Here is a 27,427-nt window from a genome sequence, read left to right on the forward strand (position 1 = left end):
CTGACAGCTTTGCCCATGAGGCTGGGAGTTCAATCCCAGCAGCCGGCTCAAGGTTGACTCAGCCTTCCATCCTTCCGAGGTCGGTAAAATGAGTACCCAGATCGCTGGGGGGTAAACGGTAATGACTGGGGAAGGCACTGGCAAACCACCCCGTATTGAGTCTGCCAAGAAAACGCTAGAGGGCATCACCCCAAGGGTCAGACATGACTCGGTGCTTGCACAGGGGATACCTTTACCTTTAGTTAGACTGCTAAGACTCTCTTCTCTATTTACAAAGTTGTTTCGATTCTGAATAAAGCTATTTATTCTTTAAGCAGCCAGAGCTAGATACCTTTGCATTCTGAAACTCTGCCAACACATATTACATAAGAGTGCTGTCAGAACCCAAGTTTCTTATTTACAGCATTATCTACCATTATATCAACATCTCCACAAAAGCACAGGGATCAAGTGTAATGAGCAAAAAAAGAGGCTGACTTTTCACAGGCCCTTTAATATTTGCGTTTAAGGTGACCAGAGAGCCTCTTGTGGCGCAGGGTGGTAAGGCAGCAAAAATGCTGTCTGAAGCTGTCTGCCCATGAGGCTGGGAGTTCGATCCCAGCAGCCGGCTTAAGGTCGACTCAGCCTTCCATCTGTCTGAGGTTGGTAAAATGAGTACCCAGCTTGCTGGGGGGTAAACGGTAGTGACTGGGGAAGGCACTGGCAAACCAGCCCGTATTGAGTCTGCCATGAAAACGCTGGAGGGCGTCACCCCAAGGGTCAGACATGACCCGGTGCTTGCACAGGGGATACCTTTACCTTTACCTTAAAGGTGACCAGATTTCAACATTGGTAAAGCAGGACACCATTGATTGGGGGGGGTTCTTGATTAAAAATTTGGTCTATATGGAGCAACAAAAAGTTTCATAGACTGCATCAAACACATCAAACGCAAAAATAGTATTGTAATATATATATTTTTAATTTCAACATACGTACAATTTGCCAGGTGCCCCCAGATGTCCCTCCAAAAGTGGGACAATCTGGTCACCTTCATTTAGACCATTCTGTCAGAGGGGCATCCTCTTTACTGCAGCATGATCTTTATTGATATTAATTTCAATTGTATTTTTCTTTTACTGCTTTAAGCCCTCTGAGCCTACCTACGCATACGTCAAAATTAATGCACAAAAGAAGGAAAGTTGATATAAGCAAAAGTACTCTCAGCAGTTTGCAGGCCGACTACCAGCATAAGCAAGGAGGTCACTACTGACCTCTGCAGCCTCACTTGAAGCTAGCCTCATGTGTCTTGATAAAATTACCTAAATCAATATAGCACATGAGTGGTATTTCATAACAACTGGCAATCACTCCCAGGAAAACATCTCACTTTTTTAGGTCACAATGAATGATTTACTGAAGCCCTGTAATAACTGCCCTCTTTCTTGCACACATTTGGAAAAGGTGTGAATGCCGTACTTCAGTTCTTTGCCTATTCCTCAAAAGGATACTGCTTAAAGGCCAAGAATTCCTAGAATGCACCATCAAATCCCTAGATGTGCCTGTAATTGGAGGCCACTCTGCTTGCAGCTTCATTTTGTCTGCCGACAATCAACCCCAGATTCCTATATCATAGCTCCTTAGGCTATTTGTATTTGTTAATCAGAGGTGCTACGACTGAAGGAACCAGTGAGCCAAATACCAACCCAGTTTAGTTTTCTGAGGCACAAATAGCTACAGGGAATGTTTATTTGCTCCAGCGGTTTAGATCACAAAAAGAGATTTAAAAACTATTGCACTGTGGCCCTTAAAGAACAATCTTAGATGTTACAGAGTTTAAACATGTGCAATAAATGTGATTTGTAGAAATACTTTTACAACTCATACTACATTTGGGCATGCTTTCAAATGTATTGAATCCTTAATAACTTTAGAGAACAATAGGCTTCCAGGTTGACAGCAGCCAAACAAGAAATAAAATTTGACTTACAAGGCTCAGTAAATTAGATGTCTCACACACATGAAGTATAATTGTGAATTGAATAGGTTTGATCCAATGGCTTTGATTCGATAGTGGCCTTCTTGCAATGGAGAAATTACCCATGCACAGAAGGATGTTTCCATCAACTGAAGATGAAAGGTCTTGAGCACTAGAGTTGAAGGGAAGGTTTGGAAGTAACATAAGAACGTAAGAGAAGCCATGTTGGATCAGACCAATGGCCCATCCAGTCCAACACGCTGTATCATACAGTAGCCAAAACCCTGGTGGTAAATAGGAGGCCTATCAGCAGGGCCAGAACTCTAGGAGTCCTCCCACTGCTCCTCCAGAGCCAGTTTGGTGTAGTGGTTAGGAGTGCGGACTTCTAATCTGGCATGCCGGGTTCGATTCTACACTCCCCCACATGCAGCCAGCTGGATGACCTTGGGGTCGCCACAGCACTGAAAAAGCTGTTCTGACTGATCAGTGATATCAGGGCTCTCTCAGCCTCACCTACCTCACAGGGTGTCTGCTGTGGGGAGAGGGAAGGGAAGGCAACTGTAAGCTGCTTTGTGCCTCCTTCCTCCTCCTCCTCAAGCACCAAGAATACAGAGCATCACTGCCCCAGACATCATGTTCCATCTTTACCTTATGGCTAAAAGAGACTGATGAAGCCTTGCTACTGACCCTTGTTAGTATGAGGCAGTGGAGTTCAATCCCAGCAGCCAGCTCAAGGTTGACTCAGCCTTCCATCCTTCCGAGGTCGGTAAAAGGAGTACCCAGCTTGCTGGGGGGTAAATGGTAATGACTGGGGAAGGCACTGGCAAACCACCCCGTATTGAGTCTGCCATGAAAACACTAGAGGGCGTCACCCCAAGGGTCAGACATGACCCGGTGCTTGCACAGGGGATACCTTTACCTTTAACTAGCAATGTTCTATTATGCCAATTAAATTTGAACTGATATATCAGATATATGTCATTGGGGGAAAATTGAAATTTTCTTTTTGTACAACGGCATAAGCACTGCATGCATTTCACTATGACATTTATTTTATTAATACACTAGCTTCAAAGCCCATTCCTAAGAACGGGCCTTGAAAGGGTCCCCTCCCCTGGCCAGGCAGCTTATGGTGGCTTTGAGCGGCAACTTGCAGCCAGATCCAGTGGGGCAGGCGGGGCTGGGCAGCTTGTTAGCAGGGCCGAGACAGAGCTCCTTAGGAGGCAGTCAGCAGGCCGGGAGGCCCTCATGAGCAGGCCCAGCCTAGCAGGCCAGGAGGCCCTCATTAGCAAGCCCTCCACCACAATACTTTGCCCAGGGCCCTCTTACCTGCTGCTAGCTACAGGCACTGAGGCATCTGAGAGCAAAGAGGGCCGGAGGGCGGGAGCCGCAGGGGAAGGGCCAATCAGGGCAAAGCTGGCTGCACCCTGATTGACCCTATTCCAACTTGGACAGCCAGACAAGTCCCACCCCCTAGGCTATTTCAGAAATATATAGAGGAACAACAATGGATAAGGATTTTTATTTCATCTTTCTTCCAAAGAGTTGAAGGAGGCATAAATGGTTCTCTCCTCTTCTATTTTATTCTAATAGCCACAATAGCGTAGCCTGGGTGAGGATGATTGGCCCACCAACTGGTTTATTCATGACAGAAAGAGGATTTGAATCTGAGTCTCTTCAGGCCTTGTGTAATACTTTGTGAAATCATGTTGTTTATTTAGACTGGACAAGAGCTGATAACTGTTTCCAGTCAAAGGCAGGGACTAAGAGCTAACTTATATAACCACTACCCTGCATGATAGCTGCAGATATAATATGAATAGCAGCCAGTGTAAACATTTGCAGGAATCTAGTGATGGCAGTGCAGAAGATCTATCACAAGGTTTTGCTACTTATTAAACAACACTAACCTCAATTTTAGCGCAGATTTTCATAAACCAAATACAGTCTATTTAAGGCAGAAGTGCAGCAAGCTTCCAGAAGCTGCAGCCATTTAGAGGGCAATCATGTATTGATGTGAAAAAGCAGTTCATATTTCATCTTTCTGCCTTTCATAAATGTCTCATTTAACATACTAAGTTTAATGAAGTAGGTCCAATATTTGCACTCTCCAACCACGCTGTCAGCAAAAGAAAAGCTAGGTTTTCATTTTTCTTCATAATGAAATATGAGGTTTTACCACAATCACATAAACCACACATCCTATAGTATATTCATTCTTTTTGCAAAATTTGTTTCAAATAGCAGCTCTGGAGTGATATGTACCAAGGGGATATGTACCAAGAATCCAGAATATCTTTTCTGTGTCCGAAACACTAAACAGTGACTTAAAAATGGACTCTGCAGACTTCAAATGGGTATACACAAATGATTAATCAACTTTTGTTGACCCAGATATCTTTTAATATAAACATCACATGGTATTCTCTACCAGACAATGTCTGCTCTTGTTCTTTTTATTATTATTTATTACATTTGTAAACTGCCCTCCCATTATGGCTCAGGGTGGTCTCCAAAATAGGTTAAAATTAACATTGAATTAATTCTAACCATCCCACTACTACAATGGCTGCATTATTTTCTCAAATCCTTATAAAAAGCAAATGATAGATAAAAATTAAGTCATCATTAAGGTGGAAGATGATTTTGAGTTTTTACTTATGAAACCTGACCCCAAAGAAACAACCCTTTACTCAATCAGGGGCAGATCCTTCTCTGTCCTGGCCCCTACCTGATGGAATGAGCTCCCAGAAGAGATCAGGGCCCTGCCGGAGCTAGCACAATGCTCCATGCCCATTTTGGCTCCTAAAAACAACAGACATAAGAATTGGGCCCCCCTCCAGGAAATAGTCTCTCTCTCTCTCTCTCAGTGGGAGAATTCCAGGAAGGACTAAAAGAAGCAGTGGTGCACCTGTTGCTCAAAAAACCATCTCCGGAACCACAAGAGGCTGACAACTACCGCCCCGTCTCGCACTTAGTGTTCCTGGGGAAGTTAGTTGAAAGGGCTGCTGAGGACCAAATTTCAGCATTCCTGGAGGACACTTCAGCCCTTGACCCATTTCAGTCAGGTTTCCAGCCTGGCCATGGGGTGGAAACGGCACTACTTGCCGTGATGGACAAACTCCGCCAACAGCTAGACCGAGGTGGATCAGCGCTGCTTATACTATTAGATCAGTCAGTAGCGACTAACACTGTAGGTCACAAGCTCCTAGCTCACCGCCTCACTGATGCTGGAATATGGGGAACAGCCTCAAATGGCTGATCTCATTCCTCCGGGGTCACAAACAGAGGGTCAAAATAGGAGGCAGTGTCCAAAGGTCACAAGCTCAAATGTGGAGACCCCACAAGGAGCAGTCCTCTCTCCTATCTTATTTAACATCTTCATATGCCCTCTTGCTCAGCTGGTGCAGAAGCTTGGGCTGGGTTGCTGTCAATATGCAGATGCCACCCAGCTCTTCCTCCTGATGGATGACCGCTCTGATTCCCCACCAGAAAATTATCCAGATGCCTGGAAGCAGTGGCAAAGTGGCTCAAGCAGAGTTGTCTGAAGCTCAACCTTTCAAAGACAGAGGCCCTGTGGCAGAGTAGGAAGGGACCAAGCGAGGAAGGGTGCTTGCCCAACCTGGACAGACTGCGTCTAGCGGTAGCCCACTCCACCTGGAACCTGGGTGTGATCCTCAGCACCTCCCTCTCCATGGAGGCACAAGAGTAGCGTGGCAGGCCTTCTACCATCTACGCCAAGCCAAGCTACTAGCGCCCTACTTGGCACCAGAACACCTAGCCACAATGATCCATACAACAGTCACCTCTAGACTGGAGCTCTGCAACTCGCCCTTATCGATCCAGAAACTACAGCTGGTTCAGAATGCCACAGCTAGGATTCTTACAAATACACCATGGAGATTTCACATCCAGCCTATACTTCAACAACTTAGCTGGCTCCCAATAGAATTCCAGCTCTGGCATACCTTTAAGGCCATACACAGTCTGGGCTCAGTGTACCTGAGAGACCATCTCTCTGCCTATATCCCCAAAAGAGCACTACGCTCTACCGCCGCTAACTGGCTGGTGATCCCTGGCCCCAAAGAAGTACATTTGTCCTCAACAAAGGACAGAGCTTTTTCTGTCCTGGCTCCCACCTGGTAGAACAAGCTCCCTGAAGAGATCAGAGCTCTGCCTGAACTCCCACAGTTCCGCAGGGCCTGCAAAAGTGAGCTCCTCCACCAGGCATTCCCCTGAGCCTGACCAACCCAATAGCATCTACAGGTCCACCCTCAAACACCTTCTCCATGGCCTACACCAGTCTGACCTCTCTGGGGGCTTATCTAAGTTGTTGCTTGTGTTATATTATTGTTGACTTAATAAATTGATATTATGTTAATTTAAATCACTATTGAATTACTGCTGATGTTATTTTGACTATGTTCTAGGCTTAAGGCATTCCATGTAATACCCACAACATTGTATGTAAACCGCCATGAGCCATATGGGAGGGTGGTATAAAAATCAATCAAATAAATAAAGAACAAAATCTTATAAACCAAAGCCCTTCTTCGCTCCATGCATCAATAAGATATTTTGTACATATATAAAAGCTGATCAAGCTTTGTTCAAAACAGACACTTCTTCGATGTTAGAAAATTACTCAGCTAGCTAGCTGCATTATACAAATAACACACGAGCCATTATCCTTCTTCCTGCCCAGAAGGCCTTTGACATGGCTGAGCCACAGTAATTTTGAATGTTATGGATAAACTTGGCTTTGGAAATAATATTAAGAGTTGGATTGCAATCTTCTATAAAGATCTGTTGTCATACATTCTTATATCAGAAAGCAAGATATATTTGCAGAGAACAGAAATATGTCAAGGAGAAACCCTTTTTTATCCTTGAAATTTTAGCTATTATTAAAAAAATAGAAAGAATTGGGGGGGGGGGGTAAACGGTATGTCCAAAGAAACAGGATGATTTGAGTTTGCAAGGAAGTGAGTTACACTGCTTTGATTCTCATAGCTTCAGTGTTAAAGGAATGATGTATTTTACAGAAGCATTATACCTCGGTTGTAAATTAAATCAAAATTCTGAGTGCTCATTCACAAATGTGGGAAGCCATTGCAAGGTTCTGTCTATTTACAAGAAAAAAAGATATACAGTTTCTGGTGACAATATGCCTGGCAAATACAAGGTTAATTGATAACTCTATCATTCTCAAACACTGAAGCATGGAAGATGAAACATGCCTTGGTTGGCAGGCATTGCAACATACACATGATTTTTAAAAGATTATTTAAAAACTAGCTTCAAAGCCCGTTCCTAAGAACAGGCCTTGAAAGGGTCCCCCTCCCCTGGCCACTGGCCAGGCAGCTGAAGGTGGCTTTGAGTCGCGCAGCTGAATCAAGTGGAGTGGGCAGGGGCTGGCCTGGGACCAAGCTCCTTAGCAGGCAGTCAGCAGGCCCTCTTTAGCAGGCCCTGATTAGCAGGCCAGGAGGCCCTTGTCAGCAGGGCCTCCACCACGACCCTTTGCCCAGGGCCCTCTCCCCTTACCTGCTGCTGGCTCCAGGCACTGAAGCGCGTCTGAGAGCAAAGAGGCTAGAGTCCAGGGACAGAGGGCAGGAGCTGCAGGGGCAGGGCCAATTGCTGCACCCTGATTGGCCCTATTCGAACTTGGACATCCAGACACTTTCCACCCGCCCAGGCTGTTTCACAAATATTTAGAGGAACCATGGATAAGGATAAGTAGGAAGGATTATGATAGCTTAAGACATTCAATAAGCAATACAACAGTACTAGGATTACAAAATGTAAACGAACACAAAAGACATGGATTGCAAGTATAGCTCTAATTTTATCTTTAATATATCAGGCAATTTGTATTCCAGTAAGGATAAGAATTCTATGATGGCAGGAAATTAAATTTAAGAAATGTCATATAGGGGGAAATTTAGGCTATGCTTTCAAATTTTATATTGGTAGGTGGAAAAGTGAGCTTTCTAATTACTGTCTAGTCATATTTCTATTTGGTTTCAAAACAAATCACAGAAAAATTGTGGGTGAGCAGGTATCAAATTAAAAAGCATGTGGAAATTCTACTGCAAATCACTTTCATATAAAAAGAAGCCGTCTTTCTTCTAAAATTTCCACTTAAGACATTTGGCACTGCAGCATGGGCCTCCAGACAAAGATTTCACCTGGGCCCCCATATGAATCTGATCCAAAGCAGATATTATAACAAATTACTTGGCTTCCTGTTATCCTAAATCTATAATAAGGAAAGAATGCCTATCCATTTGTCCTTTTATGGCTGGCATAACTCATCAGAAAATAAAGCTAGATGGCTCAAAATTGGCCATCTGCTATAAGATGATTGCAGGAGTTCCAGAGCCAATAACAAAAGGCAAGGGAATGTCCTGGCCCAGGTGAGACACGCTCCTACACACACCATTTGCAATGGAAACTAAGAGTCTTATGTTTGTGACAGGCATAACTTATCAGAAAATAATACTACATGCTTGGAAATGGCCACCAATCCCAGAACTGCAGTGCAAAAATGGAATTAGAACACCCTGAACAAGGTTTTCTTCATGACAGGGAACACATAATAAGAGAGCTTTTAATCACCAGTCATGTGATCCCCAATCTGCCCCACTGGGTGACACACTCTCACCCAGACCTACCTCACAGGGTGGCTGTTAGCATAAAATGGAGGACAAGAGAAAAATGCAACTTTGGGTCCCTACTGGCAGTGCACAGCATTTGTTATGAATCTAATTTTTAATAACATCAAAAAGATCACGGCATTTGTCATATAGCAAAGCAGTTTTCACAAAGGGCTATTACATCTACCGCCAACACAATGAAAAAACTGTGTCTGAACTACTAAAGTTATAATCCACTAATTTCTGTTTTGTATAACCATATAAAGGTAGGGTTTGGGGGGGCAACATCTTTTTACTACTATATTAGATCATGGGGACATATTAGCCCCCCTTGTGTTCATAGTATTAATAAAGTTTTGATACTATATTGCTATTAAGTACATTCAGTTGCCAAGCAGCTTAGATGGCTAAGGAGTTGAAAACTTAAAATAAATGTGGCAGAAACAAAATTAGGCAGAGGGAAAGATCAAAGTGGAAAAGAGGAGAATGTTGTTTTATCTTGCTGCACCACATGGAAAACAATGGTTCAATAGAATAAAATTTTCAGTTGCAACTAAGCTTGAGAAATTTTTTATAGTATTTTATGAATGATATCTTATTCATATGAAATCAAATAAATGGAATCAAGCCATTCCAGATTTGTGTGGGAGATTGCTCATTACCTGATATCCCCATGTGGCAGAAGAACGAAAAAAATTAAAAACTGGAACTTTAACTCTTGAAAGCTTACACCTCATACATCTCATTGGTCTTTTTATTTTTTAAATAATTCAAAGTATTATATCAAACCCCCCCCCCCCCCAAAAAAAAAAGAAGGGAACTCTCATTGGTTTCTAAAGTGCTGCTGGATTGGAATCCAGTAGATGCAATACTTTTACTTATCTTTGAGGGTGCTACTGGATTATGCCAAGGAACCATTATTTGAAAAACAAGGGAGTATTTCCACTTATGCATGAGGTTCTGCCCACAAATTAGGAATTCCTCACCTCTTGCACCGCCCAGAACAGCATCAGCTGAGAGTTGGAGGTCTGAGGCAAAATTGGTGAGTACTGATTTCACTCAGGTGTGTGTGTGAGATCCAATACATGGAGTTGATCCTCCAAGTAGTAACTGCTGTGCTGACTCACTGAATAACATTTACAGATGATTGAGACACTTAACGTTAAAGTTAAAAAATTTTTTTTAAGAGATGGAATAATTTTATAGAATATCAGAATAGGTGCTTTAACCCAAATGTATCTAGGGAGATGTTTCTGCATTAGGCATATTCTGTTCTGTGGATATTGCAATGTCAGTTCAACGATGCAGTAAACTTCAAGAGGCAAAGTTTGAGATAGTGCAATACAGTGAAGTTTTGAATTTAAGATTGTTATGTATTTTATACACTTTATGGCTAAAACTCTCATTATGATCTCTTCCAACGAAACGCTGGCAGGGGCTCATGGGAATTGTACTCCATGGACATCTGGAGAACCGCAGGTTGACTACCCCTGTTCTAGGTTACCACACAGTATCGCCAATTATGAAGTCTTCGTTCCCTTAAAAGGGAAATTGTACAGGCTCCTCGGTATAGGGATTCGTACCGTCTTTGAGAGAGAACTCAGCTAAGCCAGGTTCAGCAACAAGCACCGGAAAACCAGATACCAGACAATTTACATGACTCACCCAGGCCCAGCTGTTCACTACTGTTCAACAGATACATGATGAAAGCCAGTGCTGTGTAGTGGTTAGAACAATCTTTCTCAACCTTTTTACTGTTGAGAAACCCCTGTAACCCTGCCCATTCAGGAAACCCTTCCAGGACCATGAAGAAATCCCAGGGTTAGAGTTACAGACTAAGACTTTGGAGACCTAGGTTTGAATCTCCACTCTGGGGTGAAAATTCACTGGCTGACTTTGGGCCAATTACACTTCCTTAACCTAACCTACCTTACAAGGTTATTTGAGAATAAAATGGAGGAAAAGAGAAACATGTAACCTGCTTTGGTATCCCTTTATGGAGAAATGTAGGGTATAAATAAAGTAAATGATACAGCTGAAGAAGGGAAACAGATAGAAGACAGACTGGCTAGTGGATGAGAAGGAAAGGAAGCAAGGAAAGGTGAGGATATGGGAACTACCAGGAGAAGGTAAAGAAGAAATAGTGTGGGAAAGAGGAGAGGAGAAAAATAGGCTCCACCCACTAAAAAAAAACCTTGCAGATTCCTCACTGCACAACCTGGCATAGCCCAGCAACTGGTATTGCACAACTAGGCTATTTTCCTAGACAAGAGGCTGCCAGAGGGAATCAAGAAATGAATGACACTGAGCAGGGCAAATCAGGGAAGTTTAGCTGGTAGGTGGGAAGGACAAAAAGAGACAGAAAAGGGGGATAGAGAAAAGTTTTTGAAGGAAAGAAGAAAGGAAATAGGGAGGGGAAAATGAAATGCCCTCTACAAGTTCTTGCAGATCCTTTGTGTTTGCAACAACATATTTTAAACAATATGCTAATTGTAAAAATAACACCATTAAAACAGAGATTCTTCCTGAAAAGCTGTTATCCTAAACAACTCCTGTTCAGCCTCCATGGATCTTTGTCAATGAAGTGCCTGCCCAACCTTGGCTGATTTTGCACTTACTTTGTTCATTCTAGTGTGGATCATACTGAATTCAGATGGATTTGAACTCAGATCTTCCTCTATCTTCCCCCCTCCCCCGCGCCAATGAAATATAGTGTTGTGCACATGATTGTGGAAGCTCAGAACGGGCGGGAGCCAAGCACAGCAGGACACTCTTTTCTTGAACAAAAGGGGGGGGGGATTGGAGACAGCAGAGGAGGGGGAATAAATCCAAGAGACAAATCTCTGCTGAGAGAAGTTAGGGGGGCTTCTGGATCGCAGTCACTGTAAGGGAAGCCTTGCAACCGGGAACCAGGAAGTCCTTAAACTGGTGCCCTGGCCAACCAGGGAAGACTCCTTTGCTCCCAGCAATGGAGCAGTAAATTAATTTGCAAAAAGGAGCCAATACACATTTACTCATGGTGTTCTTTCAAATATCGAGGCTTATATCCACTCCAGGATATCGCAGGGGAAAGGTAGGGTTACCACGAATCCATCATGCCTGTTGCAGGGAGAACATTTAAAGTGCCCAAAATCAAAGTGGAAATCAAATTCAGTGTAGACCGCAGGCATTCATTTTAACTGGGAGTGGGTAAAAAGTCCCGTGCAGACTACACCCTTGTCTATCCATACAGCCCCACAATGATTTCTGCCAATCTTGCTTTAAGTCAATCAGAATACAGGTGGTCAGGAGGGAGGGTGAAGTGCAACTGGAAAATGAGTGTGCCATGCCAGGCTCCTTCATTCAGACCATATAAAGAGGCTATGCCAGGGAGTCAGAGGTAGCTATGAAATACGGACATGCACTTGACATGGCTCGGTTCGGCTGCCTTGGCGATCACCAAAGCCCAAGGTGGCACGTGGGTGGCCAGCATCATGGCACAGAGAGCAGAGGTGGTGGCAGCGTGCTAGCCAGCGGCCCTCCTCTCCACACCATAGTGCTGGCCTCCAATGCGCTGCCTCAGGCTTCAGTGATTGCTGAGGTGGCCAAACCAAGCTGAAGCACACATCCCTACTGTGAAAAGTAAACTTTCACTACCCCCATCCTCTCACATTTGTGTACCCACAGAGCTGAGAGGAGTGGGGGGACAGGCAAGGTGGACCCCTCCAATGGCAGCTCTCCATATCTAGCCTCCATCTGCCTGGGAAGATAGCTCTTCACCCTCCCTGGAAAAACACTCCTTTCCTGCTCACGCAGCACTGACCTGGCTGATTGGTTGGCAGCCCCTGAGTGGTGGGGCAGCACATCACTTTCAGGCCAGGATACCTACCTCTGTGCTGGGTTTCACTCAGCCATGAGCACCACTCTAAACTCTTCCGGCTCTCACCCGGCAGAAGGGCAGAAGACATGGGAGCAGAAGGAGGGCAGTAACAACAGCACTTGGCTCTGCACCTTCCCACCTCATTCCAGGGAAAGGGGCACCCCACTGTGTTAAAAAGAGCTGCTCCTTGGGATAAAAGCCCTCTGCCTCACATGCAGCTCTTTAAACAGTACTCGCCTGCATGCATACAAGCCTGTATAAAGCTTTCCTAGGCAATTTGTTTTACAAAGAATCCAAGTCTTGCAAGTAGTGATGCATTGCTAGACTCACTCAGTTTTTTAAAATTAAATTGATAAGCAATGATGGAATAGGGAACCTTCTGCTAAGATGTACTTGGAAGAATTTCTTCTTACAATTTCAAAATACATGCCCAGCACAAAGCTGACCAATAAGATCAGACCAACCACACCCTGAAACCTTCAGTACTGTGAGGCTATCCTCTTTTTCTCATTGGTATGCAGAACACATACTTTGCAATTCCAAAGAGAATATCAAATGTCAAAAAGGTGCAGAGTGCAAGCACAGGATTCAAATTAAAAGAATACCGACTCAAATTCTGTGATAATTGAAAGTAAGCTGTGTGTACAGAAAGGGCCAGAGTGTCATGCATTCTTTTGCTTCACACATGTTGAAAGCAACTGCTGAACAGCCAAGGTCACTCAGTAGGAATAAAAGTTCTTTGGCCATGGAGCATTGCCTCACCTTCTCTTCTCCACTCCCAGCCACATCCCACTAATCGGTTCTCCCAAACTCCATCCATTTGTTTGCAATGAATAGCTTCCTCTCCTAGTGAAAGTTCCCCCCTGCCTCCTCTTTCCTTGCCTGGCCCAACCACTACTAGCCCCACAATTCAGGCTTACAGTGCACTGTATACTACACCCCCCCCCCCAAAAGGCTATAGGGCACCTGATCTTCTGGGGGGGGGGTTCCTGCATCACAAGCACATCGGTGAGGAGCACTAGACCTGGCCAGGGGGGAGGGGAAGTGAGAACAAGAGAGAGCTTTGGCAGGGAAGGGATTTCTCTGGAACTGCTTGAGCTGGCTTATTTCTCACTGTGGTATAGTTCCTTGTCTCTGGGCTTCTGCTTCTTGGTCTCCAAGTCCTTAAGTCTGCTTGCTCAGAATCTCACTCCTCACACTAACTGGGTCCATATTGCCACGTGTGGGATTAAATGTGGGTCCTGGGACCAGAAACACTGAGGACCACCCATTTAGCTGAATAAAAGACCTTTGCCTTCAAGAAACCAACAGCCTCTTTTACAGCTCTAAGTGTAGCATTTCTAAAATAATTCTGTCTTTATGGCCTGCTGTAATTTAATTAATAGTAAGATACCAAAGCTCAAAATAGTTACAAGCAACAGATTTTAATCTGACGGTCTTGTGAGACACCAGTTGAGATAGCCTTTTGCCTTAGGTTTAGTTCTGATTTTTTTTAAAAACCAATACCATTTGTACAGCATAATTAAGCTTTCCTTCGTATTCCCACCAGCTCTTTCTACAATTAAAGGGAATGGTCCAAAAAGCTCTCCAAATGCTGATCTACCTGGGCAGCCAGACACCCAGAAGGTTTAATAAAATCAGTCCAGTAGCACCTTTAAGCACAACAAAGATTTAATCAAGGCATGAGCTTTCGAGTGCAAGCACTCTGATTTTCACTGGCAGTCTTCAAGCAAAGGTTGGATACACACTTTTCTTGGATGCTTTGGGCTGATCCTGCGTTGAGCAGGGGGTTGGACTAGATGGCCTGTATGGCCCCTTCCAACTCTATGATTCTATGGTTCTATGATTCTATGATTTTATTGTGCTAGTTTGGTGTAGTGGTTAGGAGTGCAGACTTCTAATCTGGCATGCCGGGTTCAATTCTGCGCTCCCCCACATGCAACCATCTGGGTGACCTTGGGCTCGCCACGGCACTGATAAAGCTGTTCTGACCGAGCAGTGATGTCAGGGCTCTCTCAGCCTCATCCACCCCACAGGGTGTCTGTTGTGGGGAGAGGAATGGAAAGGCGACTGTAAGCCGCTTTGAGCCTCCTTCGGGTAGGGAAAAGCGGCATATAAGAACCAACTCTTCTTCTTCTTCAGACCAACCCATTTGAATCTACTCATATGGTTTGTTTGTTTCCAAACTATCATTAACTCCCAAGTGTACTTGCAGTAAAACTTATTTTGTTTTAATGATGCATTTCTTGCATTGCTCCCCCCTTAGCAGCCACACGGAAAACAACATCTGATGTGGAATATGTCAAGGATGTTTGAGACAGGATGGGAGTACCAATCACTTTTGGCAAAATGCTGTAATAATCTTACTGTATTATCCGTAGTTGTATAAGTGCTAACAACAGAACAAAAAAAAACAAAGGCAAGAAAATGATCTGTTGGGGGTCCTTTCCATTTACTAGTAGATACAAGATTTGTTCTGCAATAAAGATTTTCCTAGAAATACTTTAAGAGAATTTTTTTTCTTTCAACATGAGTGTTCTTTAAAAAAAAACATGTAAAATGAGAGCTTTTTCGAAGCCTGAAAAAGAGCAAAGCCTACATATGTGTGGTACGTACCACTTTCAGTCTGGCAGCCATTACAAATTCGAAACGGATACAGTGTTTCCACTTCCAGCAGTGGAGTGCGTTGTAGCCTTGCTTCCTCTGTGCCTGAATTATTGCGGCCATGACGAACGTACCATGTGCCAAGTTTCAAGGCACAGGATTGAAACGGTCTCGTTTTCAGATACTTGCAGAGTGCTGAGCTATCTCCATACCAAAAACCTGAGCTGTGAGTTCCGTAAGTCCCTTCATAATCTCTGAGAAAACTATTAACTAAGTAAATGCTGGTCAGATATAGACAGACCACCCCATACTGCAATGACACGTAAAACTAACAGTAGCTTCAGCTCTTATAGGTGTTGTGTACTTTTGCTTTATTATTACCATCAAAGGAAAACTCACACCTGGGGAGATACACCAGTTTCAGATCCGCATATGAAATGATTGGCTGAAAACAGACAAAGGTATTTATACAGCCGATGCCCTTCCCTGTTGTGGAGACCATCTGGAAATCACTGCAGCCTCTGGCACCACATAAAGACTCCTGAAAGCTGTTGGAGATTACGCCAGCTGGTCACAGTCAACTCCAAATGCTCAATTGTTCTGCAGAAAGTGCAGAGTTTCTCCAACAGCTCACCACCCGCCCCAGCACTAGGGGGTACTCCATTATCATCTGGCAGAGGAAGGCTTGTGAGCAGATTAGCAAGTTGACATTTTGAGAACTCCAACGTTTAAAGAGGTAACTAGAGCAAGGCATCTGGGTCAGTGGAACTACAAATATGGGAACGTCAATAATCTACAGCGGGCTATTATATACTAGGGGCAAAGCCTGTTGGATTCAGGATTACAACAGGCACTAAACGGGGGGGGGGTGTGGAGTGGAAGAACTCTGCAGATGGCTTCCCCTTCCCCCCAGGACCTAGAAAGGCTGCAGGCAGCTGTTAGGGATCTCACCAGCAGGGGCAGCTCTCACACTGCAGGGATCTACAGCCTCCAAACCTCAGAGGGAAGAGGAAGGAGGAGGGGGTGGGCAGGGGTGGGGGGGGGAAGGAAGACGATTGGCTGGCTGCTGGATAGTCAGGCAAGCCGGTTGGAGGAGGAGGCACCCAGGGGTGGGACAGCAACCCTGATTGGGTGTTAAGCGCTGAGTGGCACTCAAGCCATGAGACACGTTCCTCTTCCAAGGCCTTACCAGAAATATTAAGTGAAACAGATAGCCTTGGACGCCTCCTTGGCAGATGAGATCCCTTGAGAAGGGGGAAAATGTCGAAAATATTTGGATGCCTCCGAAAATTATTTATTTCAAAAATCGATATTCTGACTTCACCCCAAAATAGCTTGTGGCATTTCACAAAACAATAGTGTTAACCACAAAACTTTAAAAAAAGAAAATATTCCCAATAACCATTCACTCCACCCAAAAAAAGACTCACTTCCCTACACTATACACTCCAGTTCCCCAGCTACTTATCCAAACCCTTCACTGAAAACCCATTCCCATTTTCACCTCTTCCTAAAGGTCAGGGTGTGGTGTGGTGGCCAGAGCACTGAGCTACAGACAAAGAGCCCCAGGTTTGATTCCTCACTCTGCCACAGAAGTTAGCAGCCAAACTCTCTTGGCCTAGCCTTCCTCAGAGGGCTGACGTGAGGGTAAAATGGAGGAAGGGACACAATGCTGTAACTCAGTTTGCATCCCACTTGTGAGAAAAGTGGGGTATAAACACCTAAATCAAATCTATATGAATAAGTTAAAGGCCTCTCTTGCATCCTGTGGTGGGAGCATTCCACAGCCGTGGCCCAGCAGGCAAAGGGGCAGGAATATTATATCTTCCGGGGGGGGGGGGGAGAAAAGAATGATGACAATCAGAAATGGAAATTCTGTGCCTCAAGCCTGCTTGGAAAACACCATCTCTGATCCCCATCCACAGACATGAATGAGCATCTTTGGCTGTATTACATTGACTCCGTAGACTCCAAACATGGCCAGAAACATTTATTCTGAGCAAGAGACCACCAAGCTCTCTCCACAAAGTTCACAGAGAATTTCTTTGGGCTCCAGAGAAAGGGTGTTCTCAACCTGCACAGTCACATGATGCCTGGAGATACGTGACCAGGCTTAAACAAGACAAGGGACAGAATAACCTGGATGCATTTCACTCCTGGGCAGAGTCTGCCCTTACTTTGTGTATTCCATTGTCGATCCTGTTGAATTCTGATCGATTTGAACTCGAGTCTTCCTCTCCCCCCCCCCCATTGAAACAGGAAAGTGTTCTGCACGTGGTTAGGGAGGCTCAGAAGAGTGGGGAGGAGGCAAATGGAGACTCTTTCTTTGTTTTCTTGAAGGGGGGAAGAGGATCGAAGAAGTCAGAGGAGGGAGGAAAAATCCTTTCTTTTCTTGAAGGGGGGGGGGATCAAAGAAGGCAGAAAAAAAAATCCAAGATCTAAATAAGTTGAGAAATTAGGGGCTTCTCCTTTAAGGCAAGTTTGTCACATGACCACCTGTGGCCAATCACAGGTCCTCTACCACGGAGGAGAGCCCAGATTCAAAACAACCTTTAAATATTGAGGGTTAAAAGCACTCTAAGATATCGCACAATAAAGGTAGGGTCACTCCGGATCAATCCTTCTTGCTGCAGAAGGAAATTTTAAATCGCCCCAAATCCAAACGGAAATCGCATTCTGTGTAGAGGGCAGGGACTGAATCGACCTGGGGTTGGAATAAAAGCTCCGTGCAGTTTACACCCTGGGATACCTATTATATACTTTTTTAAAAAAAATGCCAGGGAAAGCTACCCAGAGGAAATCAAGTAGGCTTATACCTCCACAAAACCATGGACTTCAAGCAGAATGAGCTTCCAAACCGGCCTCGACAAAACAACTCCTTCTCTTTGCTGCCGTCAGACGGCTTATTGCCACTGTTTGAGCCACGCAAATGTTTTCTATTGCACCTGGCTGCCTCCGTTTTAACATTATGAAAACATTACTCAAGGCTCGTGCAAAAGAAATGACTGTGCAAAGGAATGTGTCAGTCATTATGTGATCAGGAGCATCCCACCTACAGCTGTGAATATCGCTGCTAATTAATCTGTCGTGGCGTTACACGGCAAAAAGGATTCTGGCCAGAACACCACGCAATCCATGCACCTTTTTGCACAGCCTCACGATTCTCTGAAGGTCTCAGAGCTGCAGCTGGTTGGGATGTTATTTTAACATAATTAAAAAGAAAAAGACGGTACTTCTCCTGGCACCACAGCGTTCAGTTAACATCATGTTATAACGTCGTTCAAGGACTCGTGCTCCGATGGAATCTGACGCCTTGGCAAATCAAGGTTAGGGAAAAACCATCCGGGTTCCTTCATCATAAGGGTTTTATTGGGTCCATATCCATGCATTCAGGCTTGCTGCTGTTCTCTCTGGAGCAGTTCTGAAAATCCCTCTCTTCTTGGAAAAAATGACAAACTGCAAAAAAAAAGTACTGTTCTGGATTACAGGAAAGCGTCCCAACGCTGCAGCTGTATTTTAAGCTGGGAGGGGACACTCCCACAATGTATATGGGCTTCCGCATCTCAAAAAGGTCTACTGCGATCAACCCGAGCCAACAATTCAGTCAGGAAGCTCCTGAATCTGAATGAATCTGAACCTCCGTGAGTGAATGGGCGAATGTGTTAAGTGGCTACGGACTGGCAACATGACCGTGCAATTACTCAATCCCCTTCTGCATAAGAAGCACCCTTAACTTGCCTTCAGAGCTTGAGTGGCCAATCACAGCTCTTCAGGCACCATCAATTTCCTACAGGGCCCAAGTTCAATGCAAAATGCATGGAGAACAATTAAAACTCGGGGGAGGGGGGACAACTCTGGGACTATTCAAGATCCTTAATTTTGATTATGCCAATGAAAATGAGTTGGCACCAAGGCAAGAAGCTTTTTTCAATGAAAGCTTTCCTTCTGAAATGACTACAATAGTATATAAAAAGACCCTCAACAAAATCCTTTGGAATAAAATCAGAGTCCAGTAGCACCTTTAAGATCAACAAAGATTTATTCAAGGCATGAGCTTTCGAGAGCAAGCACTCCTCCTCAGACTAAGAACTGACCATCATGACAGTGGGAATATATAAGCAAATGCAGTATAGTCTTACATTATGGACCCCAAGAAACGTCATCAAGGAATTTACACTAGCACACTCAGCTTAGACCACCACCTATGATGTCATTTCAACTGAATCCTCTCCCTACCCATTAACATGGCCATGCATTTACTGAGATTGAGAGCAAAAAAAAAAACCATATACCCTTCCACAGTACTGTTTCAGTTCCCTTGAATGCACATGCAAACAACCAGCACAGGAATTCATCTGCAGATTACTAACACGCCAAGGGAAGGAAAAATATTGGTTTTGTTTCAATTTATTTCAGTGTTTCCAGAGATAAATTCATTTTTACTGGCTGTTGAAAACTTTTAAACAAATCTTTATTTCCCTCCTCCCAAATGTTATTCAAGTTGCATGTGTGCTCGAAAGAGGCCAAGTGAAGGTTCACAAATAAGATTTCATTGAGGATCAATCTTGAACGGTCCCCACAGCAGGCTAACTTTACGTTTTCTAGCCATCTGTTACCTAATCACAAAAATAAAAGCCCCTAGCAAATGCACTTCTGATATATGCTATAGGGCTAGGACACTCGAATTAACTAGTCCAATGCTCCCTGTTAGCAACCGTGATTAAAGGTATCTCAACGAGGGGAAAAAAGATTCCGGAAAAATAAAGGGCTGGAAGTTAATCATCTGCAAAGTGCTTAGATATTTTAAAATCCTACCATAATACTGACTAGGAATCCACGTATTGTTTTATTCAAGAAGATAGTAAACAAAAAATGCTTTCATGCGATGGAAAACACGACAAATGGACAGACCCCCCCCTCCTTACATAATACAAGATTCATTCCCTCTCAAAACATCACTGAGCTATCTGAACTATTGGGACTCTGTTGCCTTTGGTTTTTTGGAGGCTCTGTACTTCCTTCTCTGCCACTCAACTGCATGAAGACGTCTGGTACCCAAAGGACGATTCCTCTGTCTCAAAAGAGCAACGGGGTTAGTCAGATGTCCCCTGGGGTAGAAAGCTTCAGGATAAAATTACACAGGCAGTGATGTAACCTGCCAAAGCCCTGCAGACAGACCCCCACGGGTGGAGGCGGTGCCAGTCACACAGGGCACAGGAGACAGCAGTTCTGCCAGACACATGAGCGTGCTCGTATCTGCACAAGGTTCCTGGGGCCACCCAAAAGGTCTGAAGCCTCCTGCAACATCACATGCCAACAAACAAGAATCCTGGCTAATTTGGATGCCCATTGTTCAGAGGAGGGCAGCTCTTAGCAAGAGACAGGTTTAAAAAAAAAACATGCCCAGGAAAGAGTGCGGTATGGCTAAAGAGGATTCTTATCTTGTCCATCTTTAGACCGGTTCTTGCAAATACACTCTGGGGAAGGGTGTGCTGGGTGCCCCCCTCCCCTGCTTCAGAAGCAGCACCATTATCTATACCAACAGCAGCAGAGGAAGGGGTGGAAAAATCCCTTCCTTCCACTAGTTCAGGTAAACAGGGCGCTGCTTCCCTCTCGTGATGCTGCCAAGCAGAGCAGGGAAAAGGATGAGGGTCTTGCAAGATAAGGGGGAACCCTTCACCCTTTTAAGCGAGGGCAGGTGTGAGAAAGGAGATACATGTCCCTGTCCCCTTAGGTGAAAGATTGCAGAGGTCCTTTCGGATGGCCACCAGGAAGAAAAATGATGCATGCTGTGGAAACTACCTAAGTAAGGGTGGAATCCCCTCCACCCAGTTGAATGAAACCTGCTGAGGCTCTTATATAAGGGTTCCAAAACTGATACATCTGTCAACACTGCAGGGTCAGTAAACAGACTTGTGGGAAGGATAGACTCAGAGGAGACCTCTCCGGGGATGAGAGGTGCTAGGGCGGGGGAAGACACACACCACTGATGAAATAAAGAAGACAACCACCAGATGATTTCAGAGAGTTGGTAGCCTCCGGCCACAGAGGGGAACTGGCTCCATTGTGAGAAGAGCAAATCAACAGACACAAACAAGTCCAGGTGTTGCTGGCTCTCTCCCTACAGGCCTTAGGGCTCCCCCACTTGAGCCAAGGGGCCAGGGTGTTTCCACAGGTACCCTTCTCCAGGTTCAAAACAGAAGGCACAGGCATCCACCTGTAGGAAGGGGGAAGTAGCAGGATCACCCCCAAGGGTGCAATCTCAAGTGCCCCAAACTCCAAAGCTCAGCCTCTCCCCTCCCCTCGTTTCTCTCTGGCTGCAGCATAATTATTCCAGCACAAATGACGTGACACATTAACAGCAGCAGAGGCTTTTGAAGTTGGAGAATCTGTTTTCCTGCAGAATAAATTGTTGTAATCCTTAATGGCAGACACCAGGCCATGCCTAGTCATTAAATGGACAAGATCCTTTTTGACAACCAGAATTACCTGCTGTTTGCAAAAACATAGGGAGACAAAAAACCTCCATGCCAGTAACTGACATGCGGGCGTGATGCCCCCCCGGAGTAAACTGCTAGGGGGAAGAAAATAAATAAATGCCCCGTATCCCCAGATCCAAAGCCACTCTTTGGGGCAGCTGAAACGTCCTCCGAAACACAATGCCCCACTGCTCCAAGCAAGAAGTTTAACAAGTTTAAAAAGCCATACATGTACGCAAGATGAATTAAAGGGAACGACTCATTTAATGCAACACATGCCGGGTCCCAGTAAGGGAGATCGCATTAGGCAAAGAAGCTCCGCATTTCACTCTTGCAACCAAGGTACACTATATATTAAACAAAAGGGGCCAGTCCTCCCCAGGGCTGCTAAATAAATTCACCCACTTTAAAACTAGCGCAATGCCATCCGGGTGGTTTGTTAAAAATATATCCCGCCAGCACTTATGGGACAATATGGTGGGCGGAGGGGGGGGGGGGGGGTTAGAGGAAAGGCAACAACGCTGAGAATATTTTCCTCCTCCTTTGCGATGTTTTCGCTGCGTACCTGAAATGCAGACGATGAAATTGGCTTGCAGAAGAAAAAGCACCTCCCAAACAATTTCCATCCTCCGATTCTCATGCCAAGTGCATCCCTCGGCGGAAAAAAACAACAAAGATCAATATCGCAATCCCCGAAAACCTCCTTTTGGACTCGCAGCCTGTATTCCCCAGATGTGCTGACACATGTCCGATCTCTCTCGCCGCACCGCTCACACGAGATCCCTTCTGTGCCTTCGCCCTCCAGCCAAGACCAAGGAGCCAACCGCCGGCACGGGCTTCTTCCTCCAGGAGAGCGAGACAAATCCACCAGATCTCCCAACAAGACATAGACAACCGAGCCCCAGCCGATGCCCCCGCTCCGGAAACTCTCTCGATTCCAGGGGACCTCAGCGGCAAGTTGTCCCCCAAACTCCGCACGCCTCACCGGGGCATCGCCGCGCCGATCACCGCCCCGGCGTCTCTCCGTCCTCTCGGGCTGGCTACAAAAACGAGCGCAAAGAGATTCAGATTACACAGTGCAAAGGATTGTCGGGCTCTGTTTTTTTTTTTTTTTTCGCCTGCGAACACCGAGGACGAAAATACCCAGCCCAGGTCGCCTTGCCAAAAAAACAGCTCAGCGCCCGTAATTCCCCCATCAAGCAAAAGGCGGTTTTCCGCAATGCAACTGCAGGGGTCGTTCTTCCCTCGCCTAACCCACTTCCACCAGCACCCCCCACCCCCACCCCAGCTCCGGGGAAGAATCCCCAATGCAAATAAATAAATAAATAAACTCGCCCACCTCCCATCCCTCCCCGAGACGCCCTTCTACATTTATTCCTCGATTTCGCGTAGCACTTGAACCGCGCTGCTCGGGGGAATAAAACGAAAGGGGCGCCGCTCGATACATACAAGGACGCGTCTCATAGCCCTCTTCCTCTCCGCGCCGCTCCGTGGGTCAGGTGCATCGCACTGCCGAGCGGCCGCCTGCCGGGGCTCACCTCCCGGGCGGCTCCAGCCCAGGCGCGAAGCTGCAGCGCTTCCGAGTTCCTCGCCGAGCGCCCTTTTTGGCGGGCGAAAAGGAGCGGCTTTCGCGAGGACCAGAGTTCGCAAACTCGCGGCGCCGTCTCCCAGCGGCTGCCAAGCGCAACCCTCCCCCGCCCCCGTTGCGACGCGGCGGGCGACGACATACTCACCGCTCTCCCCAAACCTCCCCGGGCTCTCCTTCAGCTCATTCGGGACGCCTGCTCCGCTTGCCGGCTCGCCCGCCCCCGCCCCCAACCTAGAAGTCAAGCTGCAGGCGGCGTCAGCTCGCTACGAAAGCCGCGCGGGAAGGTCCGGCGCCCATGAGGCTGGGTGGCTTCCCCTCCGCGTCGGGGACTCGCCGGCTTGGGCGCTCCGAGGCAGCCGGCGACGCTCAGCAGCCCGCTCGCTGCACAGCCGAGCGGGGACGGAGGCGCGAGCCGGCGCGCGCGGGGGGGACGTGAGCCGTACAGCGAGCGAGAGTTCCGCTGGGGGGAGGCAGCGCGTCCTGCCAAAATGCGAGCCGCAGCTGCCGGGATTCCCGGGTGGGCCCGCCGCCGCCGCCGCCGGAGCTGCAATCCGGGCTTGGCGAGCGACAGACCGCGGGGGAGACGGGCCAAGCAGATCGAAGGCTGGGATTGCGAACTAGTCAGGCGCGGAGTTGGTTGGTTGGCTTGCGCCGCGCAAACCGTCCTCGCTTGTGCTCGTGGCTTTGCAGTAAAGGCTGGGGTTTCAAAGTTGAGGGGGGCTCGCGCCTCGGAGGAAGGGGATCGCAGCTAGCTGGAATACAGATAGGGAGGCCGGGGGGGGGGGCGATCAAGGTTTGGCTGAAATTCTCTCCGGTTGGTTCTTATATGCCGCTTTTCTCTCCCCGAAGCAGGCTCAAAGCGGCTTACAGTCGCTTTCCCTTCCCCTTCCCCACGACAGACACCCTGTGAGGTGGCTGAGAGAGCCCTGATATCACTGCCCGGTCAAAACTGCTCTATTAGGGGTGTGGTGAGCCCAAGGTCACCCAGCTGGCTGCATGTGGGGGAACAGGGAATCAAACCCAGCTCCCCAGATTAGAAGCCCGTGCTCTTAACCACTACACCAGGCTGGCTCTCAAACCACTCTCACCAAGCTGGTACCCAACCCATGGGGAAGTAGGGCTCTGCTGCTTCAAGGAACCAGGGCAGGTATGCAGCAGGGAGGGGTTCTGCCTTCCTGCAGCCCATCTGGGGAGGGGAAACAAAGCCCAGTTCAGGGAAGCAGCTCAAAAGCGTAGGTCCAGAATGTGGGTGGATAACCCGCATGATGTACTAAAACGAATGACAAGAATCCCCATTGGGAACAACGGGAAATGCTTGAGGGCCTATTGGATATAATGGGAGGCAGGAATGCCAATTGGTTTGCATGGGCTCCATTGAGATATATTACAGTGCACAGAAGTTACAATGAAAATGTGGAATGGATTTTGAGAAAGCTTCCCGAAGTCTGGAATCACAGACACTGGTACTAATTTAAGTGTTCTGAGACTGGAATGGGAGCTGCCCCAAAGTGGAGTGACAGTCCCTGGGCCCAAATAAAATGCTCTGTGACTGGATGAGAAACTCTGGAGTTGAATGATGGCTCCTGGGACTGGAATCAGTGTTATGAGAGTGGAATGAAAGCCCTGGAGTGAAATTATGGTCCATTGGAATAGCATAAGTGTTCTGGGACAGGAAAGACAACCCCTACAGCAGAATGGCAGTCCATGGGTTTGGAATCAGTGCTCTGCAAGGGTAATCACAGATCTTCAAGTGAAAAAAAATATTTCACATATAAATTAATACTTTGGAGGCTGTGCTGCTATCCTTGATCCATTCCATCTCAATAGCTATCCTTCCAAAGGCATTAAACTAGTATTGGTATCCTGAGAGCCAGTTTGGTGTAGTAGTTGAGAGTGGTAGCCTCTAATTTCGAGTTCAGGATCTCAATCCCCACTCTTCCACATGCAGCTGATCTGGGTGACCTTGGGCCGGTCACAGTTCTTTCAGAGCTTTCTCAGCTCCACCTACCTGACAGAGTGCTTGTTTTGGAAAGTTGAAGTAAACCACTAATGAACAGGAATTTGAACTCAGTGAAAAGCAGGGTGAAAACTCAGTGAAAACCAGCTATTCTTCTCATCCTGTATTTACTTCCTTAGAGACCGCCACAGCTTTCTTGCTATCCTCCACTCCACTCTGATGGGTGTGATTCCAGTCCATAGCATTTATGCTGCTTCCAGGGACCATGATTCCATGCTCAGTGCTGTCAGCCTAGCCCCAAAGCAGTTTTATCTGGGCTCAGGGCCCATCATTCCACTCTGGGGGATATTATTACATCCCCAGAACACTTAAACTACTTGTAGAAACTGTTATTCCAACCTGGAGGCTGCTGTTCCCATCCCGTGACATTTATGCTATGCCCAATGACTGTTATTCTCCTCGAGGGGGTTGTCATTCCACTCGCAGAACAGTTATGGTACTCACAAGTACAGTTGTTCCACTCTTGCTGTTGTTTTTATAATCCCACTAGGAGCGAAGCCTGTTGCACCCAGGAATACAAGGGCACTAGCACATATACTTGCACTGTGACCTTCCTGGGTTCTGGCCCTCTACTCAATCTTGAGACCCAGTGTCATGAAATGGTCAAGGAGTAGCAGACTCTAAGCCCAAGAGCTGCGTTTGATTCCTGACCCCATCTCCATATGCAGCCAGTAGGATGCCAAATTCCAGGTGGAGGCATGGAAACCTTCAGGAAGAATAAGAAAACCAGGAGGAATGAAAGAGACAGGGGGGGGGGGGAAGGAAAGCATCAGTTCTCCTGAAGAAAACAGCTGCTTTGGACAGGCACTGGTTCTCCTAATCCCACCCCCATACAATAGAGTCTATATAGGTCCCCACTGTCTCATCCAAACCCACATCTTCCAAAAGCCAGCTGGACAGGCCTTGGTGGGGTGGGCTGCCACCTTATGCCACCTCCACATCTTCTAAAGAACATGCCAGAAATGCTGGAGGGAGGGGGGCTGCCACTGTTTCCCAAAGGCTGGGCCAGGCAGGGAAGGCCGGGGGGGGGCTTCCTCCTTCCCATCTCCCAAGGGCCAGTCTGGGTGGGGAAGGTTGGTGGATGCCACCAGCCCCTCTGAGGAGAGGAAGGGTGGGGGAAAGCAAAGAGTGTTCTGATGGTTAGCTGCAAGGCCATGGGGAGATGTTGTTAGATAGGACTCCTCAGAAGAAAAGCCTTGACAGGAGCTCCCATCTTCACCTGAGCTTCAGATAGAGGAGAGCTGAGCCCAGCTAGATGTTCATCAAAGATCTCTGACCAGCAGAAGGAAATGGAGCTGCAGACAAACCAGGGCTTAGATTCCAAAGTTGTTGCAGGAGCTCCTCATTCCACTGCCCACCCTCCAGCTGCAGCTGTCTGCCTTGTCAGCCCACCTGGCTCACCTGAGCCAATTAAGCAATGCCAGCTACTGCTGGAAGAGAGTGCCAGTCTAAAATACATCACACTATGATACCAAGACAGTTGCTGACTTCAGAAGATAGTGAGTGAGGACTAACAGGCTGCTAACAGCCTATATTAACGTGAGGCTGGGAGACCTGGATTGTAGATACATCCTTCTGCTGATGCCCTTGAACTGCCTCAAGGAACAATTGACTCACTGGACTGCATACCACCTCGCTCATTTTATCAATACGATAACATTCATTGTGTATAGCCAAAGGCCATTACAAAACATAATTAAAAACAATATGGTACAAATATGGATAAAACAATATTTCTCCAATATTGCATACATAAAATTGTTGACGAGGGCTACTGAGTTACAATTTAAAAGAAACACGGTGTATCAAGGTGGGGACACCTGTAAAACAGCTTTGGCTCGGATCTTCCTGGCAGCCAGAGCGAAAAGTGCCACCCTATATGAAATATATGAACTATAGGGGTCGACATCTGATAACAGATAGGCGACTTTATCAAAATCAGAAGTGGGGTGTGAGTTTGGTAGTAAATTGGCAAGGAATTTGCCCCTGAGTTCAGAGTACAGGGGACAAGCCAAAACATAGTGGGGCAGGTCCTCCACAGATGAATTTCCACATAAACACAGGCGTTGGGCTGTGGGCATTTGGAGATATTGTCCAAAGGGCATGGCTGATGGCATCATTTCAAACCACAAAGATGTACTCACTGGACTGAGTTAAGACATTCATTCAATGCATTCTTTCTGTCCCTTGGCATTCTGTTTTTGAAATGCTTATTCTCTATGCCTGTCTTACAACTCATTTGTGCTTTGTTCCAACTGAGAGCTGAA

The 27,427-nt window shown here is 46.3% G+C and overlaps 1 protein-coding gene across 2 annotated transcripts in view; it reads right to left on the reverse strand.

The window, feature by feature from the left end:
• Positions 1–23,854, reverse strand: part of CA10 (carbonic anhydrase 10) — a 426,373-nt gene extending 402,519 nt beyond the window's left edge. Inside the window, exons 1-2 of one of the 2 annotated variants that reach the window (XM_077328676.1) lie at positions 23,289–23,854; positions 22,121–22,595 (exon numbers count right to left, since the gene is read on the reverse strand). In XM_077328676.1, the coding sequence (XP_077184791.1) occupies positions 22,121–22,181 (61 nt within the window). In that variant the 5' untranslated portion in view covers positions 22,182–22,595; positions 23,289–23,854. Of the gene's footprint in view, positions 1–22,120; positions 22,596–23,004; positions 23,208–23,288 lie in introns of those variants that run through there. The other variant, XM_077328677.1, reaches the window with a different exon arrangement.
• Between the last annotated feature and the right edge of the window lie 3,573 nt (positions 23,855–27,427).

The sequence above is a fragment of the Paroedura picta genome, chromosome 3 (assembly GCF_049243985.1).
Source record: "Paroedura picta isolate Pp20150507F chromosome 3, Ppicta_v3.0, whole genome shotgun sequence".
Taxonomy (NCBI): domain Eukaryota; kingdom Metazoa; phylum Chordata; class Lepidosauria; order Squamata; family Gekkonidae; genus Paroedura; species Paroedura picta.